The 8,805-nt window shown below is 39.3% G+C and overlaps 1 protein-coding gene across 4 annotated transcripts in view; it reads left to right on the top strand.

The window, feature by feature from the left end:
* DICER1 (dicer 1, ribonuclease type III) overlaps positions 1-4,637 on the top strand; it is an 82,478-nt gene extending 77,841 nt beyond the window's left edge. For 3 of the 4 annotated variants that reach the window (XM_011991684.1, XM_011991686.1, XM_011991685.1), the window contains one exon: positions 179-4,637. In XM_011991684.1, the coding sequence (XP_011847074.1) occupies positions 179-344 (166 nt within the window). In that variant the 3' untranslated portion in view covers positions 345-4,637. The remainder of the gene's footprint in view (positions 1-178) is intronic. The other variant, XM_011991683.1, reaches the window with a different exon arrangement.
* The last annotated feature ends 4,168 nt before the right edge of the window (positions 4,638-8,805 follow it).

The following is an 8,805-nucleotide window of genomic DNA, read 5'->3' on the forward strand; positions in this document are numbered from 1 at the left end:
CTAGATGGCAGCCCTGTCTGTCGGGGGTATGCAATTGCAGTAAGTCGTAACGCGTGTTTCCTTTGTGTGGTGTCAGCTTCTACATGGGACTCCTGGCCTGAGAGTGCACACTAAATGCTGATTGACAGTGATAATAAATACTCTGACTTCTAATTCAAGCTGTTTGGATTTTTTACAGCCCGGCTGAGAGAACTTATGACGGGAAGGTCAGAGTCACCGTGGAAGTAGTAGGAAAGGGGAAATTTAAAGGTGTTGGTCGAAGTTACAGGATTGCCAAATCTGCAGCAGCAAGAAGAGCCCTCCGAAGCCTCAAAGCTAATCAACCTCAGGTTCCCAATAGCTGAAACCCCTTTTTAAAATTCAAAACAAAAAACAAAAATATTAAGGGGAAAATTATTTAAATCGGAAAGGATGACTTAAAGTTGATATTGAGTGGAATGAATTGAAGGCAGAATTTAAAGTTTGTTTGGTAACAAGATAGATAACAGAATAAAACATTTAACATATGTATAAAATTTTGGAACTAATTGTAGTTTTAGTTTTTTGCGCAAACACAATCTTGTCGTCTTTCCTCACTTCTGCTTTGTTTAAATCACAAGAGTGCTTTAATGATGACTTTTAGCAAGTGTTCAAAATAATTGACAGGTTTTTTTTTTTTTTGAGTTTTATTTATGTCAGCTTTGCTTAGTGTTAGAAGGCCATGGAGCTTCCACTTAACTCCAGCAGTCCTAGGATGATGTGGATTCTTCTCCATCTCTCCGTGTGTGCAGTAGTGCCAGTCCTGCAGTAGTTGATAAGCTGAATAGAATGCTAAAGTTTTCGAGAGGAGAAGTGCACCAGTGTTGTCTTTTCTTTCCATGTTATACTGTATAAGGTGATGTTCCTGGTCGCTGCCTGTTCCTGGTCGTTGCACCTGATAGTAAGGGACAGATTTTTAATGAACATTGGCTGGCATGTTGGTGAATCACATTTTAGTTTTCCAATGCCACATAGTCTTGGATAAAAAAGGTTCTTGCCTTAAAAGTAAAACCTTCATGGATATTCTTTAATCTCTGATCTTTTTGGAACAAACTGTTTTACATTCCCTTCATTTTATTATGCATTAGACGTTGAGACAGCGTGATACTTACAACTCACTAGTATAGTTGTAACTTATTATAGGATCATCCTAAAATTTCTGTCATAGTATACTGAAGACATTTTAAAAACCAGAATATGTAGTCTACGGATATTTTTTATCATAAAAATGATCTTTGGCTAAACACCCCATTTTACTAAAGACCTCCTGCTAGGTAGTTCCACTGATGGAAATGTTTATGGCAAATAATTTTGCCTTCTAGGCTATTGCTCTAACAAAATAAACCTTAGACATATCACACCTAAAATATGCTGCAGATTTTATAATTGATTGGTTACTTATTTAAAGAAGCAAAACACAGAGCACCTTTACCCTTAGTCTCCTCACATAAATTTCTTACTGTACTTTTCATAATGTTGCATGCATATTTCACCTACCAAAGCTGTGCTGTTAATGCCATGAAAGTTTAACGTTTGCGATAAACTGCCGTAATTTTGATACATCTGTGATTTAGGTCATTAATTTAGATAAACTAGCTCATTATTTCCATCTTTGGAAAACGAAAAAAAAACTTTTAGGCATTTGCCTAAGTTTCTTTAATTAGACTTGTAGGCACTCTTCACTTAAATACCTCAGTTCTTCTTTTCTTTTGCATGCATTTTTCCCCTGTTTGGTGCTATGTTTATGTATTATGCTTGAAATTTTAATTTTTTTTTTTTTTTTTTGCACTGTAACTATAATACCTCTTAATTTACCTTTTTAAAAGCTGTGGGTCAGTCTTGCACTCCCATCAACATACCAGTAGAGGTTTGCTGCAATTTGCCCTGTTAATTATGCTTGAAGTTTAAGAAAGCTGAGCAGAGGTGTCTCGTATTTCCCAGCACATGATTCTGAAGTTGATGCTTCATGGAATGCTGCATTTATGTGTAAGTGACATTTGAATACTGTCCTTCCTGCTTTATCTGCATCATCCCCCCACAGAGAAATGCCTCTGTGCGAGTGCACCCACAGAAAACTGTCAGCTCTGCTTTCTAAGGAACCCTGAGTGAGGGGGATATTAAGCTTCTCCGGTGTTTTTTGTTATCTCCAATCTTAAACTTAAATTGAGATCTAAATTATTAAGTGAGTTTTTGAGCAAATTAGTTTGGGTGACTTGTTTTAAAACTATTTCATTCTGATTTGGAACCTTAAGATGTCTATTTGATTTTAATAAAAACCTTAATGTAAGATATGGCCAGTTAAAACAAAGCAATTCTTGAATTATATAACTGTAAAAGTGCAGTTAACAAGTAAGGCTGGATGTGAATTTTATTGTGAGGGTGATTTGTGATCAAGTTTAATCACAAATCTCTTAATATTTATAAACTACCTGATGCCAGGAGCTTAGGGCTTTGCATTGTGTCTAATACATTGATTCCAATGTTACGGGATTCTCTTGATTCCTGGCACCAAAATCAGATTGTTTTCACAGTTACGATTCCCAGTGGGAGAAAAATGCCTCAATATATTTGTAACCTTAAGAAGAGTATTTTTTTGTTAATACTAAGATGTTCAGACTTAGACATGATTAGGTCATACATTCTCAGGGGTTCAAATTTCCTTCTACCATTCAAAATGTTTTATCAACAGCAAACTTCAGCTATTTCACTTTTTGTTGGAGAAAAATAGTGGATTTTAATTTGACTCACAGTTTGAAGCATTCTATGATCCCCTGATTACTAAGTTAAAAAATAAAAAAGTACGAGTTAGACATATGAAATGGTTATGAACGCTTTTGTGCTGCTGATTTTTAATGCTGTAAAGTTTTCCTCTGTTTAGCTTGTTGAAATGTTTTGCATCTGTCAATTAAGAAAAAAAAAATCACTCTATGTTGCCCCACTTTAGAACCCTATGTGCCACCCTTCTGTTCCCGTGATTGCAATGTGAGACCGAATGTAATATGGAAAACCTACCAGTGGGGTGTGGTTGTGCTCTGAGCACATGTGTAAAGGACTGGGGAGGCGTATCTTGAAAAAGCAACTGCAGAAATTCCGTATGATGATTGTGTGCAAGTTAGTTGACATGAACCTTCATTTGTAAATTTTTTTAAATTTCTTTTATAATATACTTTCCGCAGTCCTAACTATGCTGCGTTTTATAATAGCTTTTTCCCTTCTGTTCTGTTCATGTAGCACAGATAAGCATTGCACTTGGTACCATGCTTTACCTCATTTCAAGAAAATATGCTTAACAGAGAGGAAAAAAATGTGGTTTGGCCTTGCTGCTGTTTTGATTTATGGAATTTGAAAATGATAATTATAATGCCTGCAATGTGTCATATACTCGCACAACTTAAATAGGTCATTTTTGTCTGTGGCATTTTTACTGTTTGTGAAAGTATGAAAAAGATTTGTTAACTGAACTCTTATGTTTTTAAAATGTTTGTTATATTTGTTTTCTTTTTTCTTTTATATTACGTGAGGTGATGAAATGTAGAATGACCTCTAACACTCCTGTAATTGTCTTTTAAAATACTGATATTTTTATTTGTTAATAATACTTTGCCCTCAGAAAGATTCTAATACCCTGCCCTGACAACACGAGACTTGAGGCTCTTTGGTTCATGAGTCCAGGTGTTCCCCTGGCAGTCGGTGCCTTCAGTCGCTCCCTGGAGGCAGGTGGGGACTGCAGAGGGTCACTGGAATCCAGACTGAGCGCAGTTGATGCACAAGGCCTTGTTGATTTAAAGTATTGGATCTTGTTCTGTTAGGGTATCTAATCCCTTTACACAAGATTTAAGCCACCAAACTGAGACCTTGATACCGTTTTTTAACTGCATCTGAAATTCTGTTAAGAGTCCTTAACCCATTTGCATTATCTGCGGAAGAGAAACTCCTGTCATGTATAATTCTTACCTATATGGTTGTTTTAATTACATTTGAATAATTATATTTTTCCAACCACTGATTACTTTTCAGGAATTTAATTATTTCCAGATGAATTTCTTTATTTTATATTGTACATGGAAAGTTTTAAAGATATGTTTAAGACCAAGACTATTAAAATGATTTTTAAAGTTGTTGGAGACGCCAATAGCAATATCTAAGAAATTTGCATTGAGACCATTGTATTTTCCACTAGCAGTGAAAATGATTTTTCACAACTAACTTGTAAATATATTTTAATCATTACTTGTTTTTTTTTCTAGTCCATTTTTATTTGGACATCAACCACAGACAATTTAAATTTTATAGATGCACTAAGAATTCACTGCAGCAGCAGGTTACATAGCAAAAATGCAAAAGTGAACAGGAAGTAAATTTCTGGCTTTTCTGCTGTAAATAGTGAAGGAAGATTACTAAATTCAAGTAAAACTAATGCATATAATTTGATTGACAATAAAATATTTACCATCACATGCTGCAGCTGTTTTTTAAGGAACATGATGTCATTCATTCATACAGTAATCATGCTGCAGAAATTTGCAATCTGCACCTTATGGATCACAATTACCTTTAGTAGTTTTTTTTTGGTAATAATTGTAGCCGAGTAAATCTCCAATAAAGTTATCGTCTGTTCACTTTGTGTCCTTGCATCTTTTTTCAATTCAAGTGGGTAATGACATTTAAATAGTGGGAGCCGAAACGATCTTTATAATGTTTTCATTCCATGGTGAATCATACGAAAATGCATATTTAATATAAAATTTTGTTTACCAAGTTCTGCTGCATGTCCACCTGCAGAATTATATAGTAATAGAATTATATAGTAACAACTGTCTTTTTTGAAGACTTAATTCCAATCTGCTTTTTGGAAATTTTGTCACATTGATTGATGCATTCTAGGTCTTGGATTATTTAGATGATATGTTTGACACATTCTTTAGGTGAACTTGGCTTTTCTAAAATCAGGTGGACAGAATGTTCAGCTTCCAGATTTTTAGGACACATTTCCAATATTGTTGATTAAGAAATAATTTTAGCTTTTTGACCCAATTTTTTTTTGTAACTCAGTAAACCAAGCACTAATACTAATCATGTGGTTGTAGGAACAAGATGGTAAGAAGTTTTTTAGAATGAGAAAACCTTTGTAAGTTTGAATTAGTCCCTTCCTTTCCTCTCTCTCTGACTGCCCTAAACTAGAGGAGGAAAAAGTATCTGTATTTTAATCCTGAGGAATTTGGGTAAGTGCTACATGCTTGTGTGTGTTGGTGTTACTGCCCTGAATTCTCTAGAGAGTTCAGGCCAAGCCTCAGGGCCACAGATCCTTCCTGCCACCATTGACCCTACCCTCCAAGACAAGCAACTGCTCATGTCTGCAGCTGTCATGGCTAGCAAGAAAGAACACAGCCAGGCTGAATGTATCATTTTGCAGATTGCGATGTGGGTGAAAAGAATCCAGATGGGATTGAATTTTTGTGTGTGTGCAGATCCGTGAGCACATGTATGTTTTAGATGGAATGGTAAATGCTGGGTCCCAGCCAGCTCACGTCTGTGCCCCTTGCAAAGATGCAAGGAGCAGAGAGATGTGCAGGTCGGGAGAGAGTGCTTTCTAACCGGTCTGCAAGGCAGTTTATGAACAACCCTTAGAGGGTTTTTTGGTGTGTATGTGGTAAAATACACATAAAGTTTACCATCCTAACCATTTTTAAGTGTACAGTTTAATGGCATAAAGTACATTCACGGTGTTTTGCAGTCCTCACCACCCTTCATCTCTAGAACTTTTTTTTTTTTTTTTTTTTTGAGACGGAGTCTCGCTCTGTCACCCAGGCTGGAGTGCAGTGGCACAGTCTCAGCTCACTGCAAGCTCCGCCTCCCGGGTTCAAGGAATTCACCTGCCTCAGCCTCCCGAGTAGCTGGAACTACAGGCGCCCGCCACCACGCCCGGCTCATTTTTTGTATTTTTAGTAGAGAAGGGGTTTCACCATGTTAGCCAGCATAGTCTTGATCTCCTGACCTCGTGATCTGCCTGCCTCAGCCTCCCAAAGTGCTGGGATTATAGGTGTGAGCCACCGCACCTGGCCCACCTCCAGAACATTTTCTTTATCCCAAATTAAAACTCTACCCATTAAACACTAATACCCCTTTCCCTCCAAATCCCTGGCAACCTCATTCTACTCTCTCTGAATTTAATTTTTCTAAGTAGCTCATGTAAGTGGAATCTGGCAATGTTTGCCCTTTTGTGTCTGACTTCACTTAGCATAAGGTCTTCATGGTTCAGCCATACCATGGCACATGTCAGAATTTGCTTTTTAAGGTGAATAATATCCCATTATTTGCATAGACCACATTTTGTTGATTCGTCTGCCAGTGGACATTTGGGGTTGCTTCTACCTTTCGGCTGTTGTGAACAGTGCTGCTGTAAACATTACTGTAGACATAGCTGTTTGGGTCACTGCTTTCAGTTCTTTAGAGTATATACCCCAGAAGTAGAATTGCTGGATCATATGGTAATTCTGCTTAATTTTTAACATATTGTTTTCTATAGTGACTGCACTATTTTACTTCCCCACCAGTAGTGCACCAAGTTCCAGTTTCTTCACATCCTCACCAATACTTGTTTTATGTGTTTTTGATAAGAGCCATCCTAATGGATGTAAAGTGGTATCTTATTGTGGTTTTGATTTACATTTCCCTAATGATTAGGGATGTTGAGCATCTTTTAATGGCTTATTGGCCATTTGTCTCTTTGGAAAATTACCTGTTCAAGTCCTTTTTACCCATTCTTGAATTGGGTTTTTTTGTTGTTGAGTTTTAGAAGTTCTGTATATATTCTGGATAAGAGTTTTATAGTTGTAGCTCTTACATTGGGTCTTTGATCCATTTTGAGTTAGCTTTTCGTACAGATGCTTCTCTATTCATGGTGGAGTTATGTCCCAGTAAACCTATCGTAAATTGAAAATATCTTAAGTGAAAAATGGATTTGGCCGGGCGCAGTGGCTCACACCTATAATCTCAGCACTTTGGAGGCCAAGGTGGGTGGATTGCTTGAGCTCAGGAGTTTGGACCAACCTGGGCAGCATGGCAAAAGCTCATCTCTACTAAAAATACAATTAGCTGGGTGTGGTGGCACACGCCTTTAGTCCCAGCTAATCAGGAGGCTGAGGGGGGAGATCACCTGAGCCTGGGGAGGTCAAGGCTGGGGTGAGCCATGATCATGCTACTGTACTCTAACCTGGGCAACAGAGTGAGACCCTGTTTCAAAAAAAGTTGTAACAAACCTTCACGTTGTGCACATGTACCCTAGAACTTAAAGTATTAAAAAAACACACACACAAAGTTATTCAATCCACCCGACCTACTGAACATCATAGTTTTGCCTAGCCTATGTAAATATGCTCAGAACACACATTAGCCTACACCTGGGCAAACACAAAGCCTGTTTTATTTTTATTTTTTTGAGATGGAGTCTTGCTCTGTCATCAGGCTGGAGTGCAGTGGTGCAATCTTGGCTCACTGCAACCTCCACCTCCTGGGTTCAAGCGATACTCCTGCCTCAGCCTCCCGAGTAGCTGGGACTACAGGCGCCTGCCACCACGCCCGGCTATTTTTTGTATTACTGGTAGAGACGGGGTTTACTATGTTGGCCAGGATGGGCCTTGATCTCTTGACCTCAAGATCCGCCTGCCTCAGCCTCCCAAAGTGCTGGGATTACAGGTGTGAGCCACCGTGGGTGGTGTTGGGGGGACCGGCCGGGTCCTCAAAGTGTGGTTTCTACTGGATGCATATCACTTCTGCACCATCAGAAAGTCAAGTCATTAAGCTGAACCATTGTGCATTGGGGACTCACTCTCTGTGATATAAGGTAATGGTCCAGCCTCATTCTTTTGCATGTGAATGTCCAGTTTCTCCAGCACCATTTGTTGAACGCTCACACTTCTCTAGTGCTCTCCTATTGAAATGGTGCTCTGCAAACAGTCCCTCCACCCATCTCAGCTGCCCAAATGAAAAGCTTACCAAGGGTCATCCTTGGTTCCTGACCTTCCCTCGTGTCTTGCATCCTATCAGTCATCTGTCAGCGAATTCTGCTGATTTGGCCTCCTAGATAAAGCATAACCCCCTTTCCACTGCCAGCACCCTGATCGAACAACCATTGCTTTTACCTGGACTATGTCACAGTCTCCTAATGGGTCTTCCTGCTTCCACCCTTTTCCCCTCTGATCTATTTTCCACATTGTAGCCAGAATAATCTAGTTAAAATAGAAATCAAAATAGATCTAAACTCCTCCCATGGCCTACAAAGCCTATGTGATCTGGCCCCTCCATGACTGAGTCCTCTCAGTGTGCTTTAGTCATGAGGGTCTTGCTGGTTTCACTGAGCAGTAAGCCCATCCTAGTACAGAGTTCATGGGAGGCTCTGGGGTCAGACTTCCTGTGTGTGAAGCCTTCTCTGTCACTTGACTCTGTGACCTTGGACAAAACGCTTTGTCTCTGTGCACTCCTCTACAATAGTGATGATAGTAATAACTGGAACCCAGAGGGTGGTCACGAGGATTAAGTGAAAGGATAGAGGGAAGGTGTTTGGTGCAGAGCTGGCATCCAGAAAACAGGCATCTTTTTTTTTTTTTTTTTTTTTTTTTGAGGTGGTGTCTCGCTCTGTCGCCCAGGCTGGAGTGCAGTGGCCGGATCTCGGCTCACTGCAAGCTCTGCCTCCCGGGTTTACGCCATTCTCCTGCCTCAGCCTCCCGAGTAGCTGGGACTACAGGCGCCCGCCACCTCGCCTGGCTAGTGTTTTTGTATTTTTTCTTT

Source organism: Mandrillus leucophaeus, unplaced genomic scaffold, assembly GCF_000951045.1.
Source record: "Mandrillus leucophaeus isolate KB7577 unplaced genomic scaffold, Mleu.le_1.0 Scaffold4, whole genome shotgun sequence".
Classification (NCBI taxonomy): Eukaryota; Metazoa; Chordata; class Mammalia; order Primates; family Cercopithecidae; genus Mandrillus; species Mandrillus leucophaeus.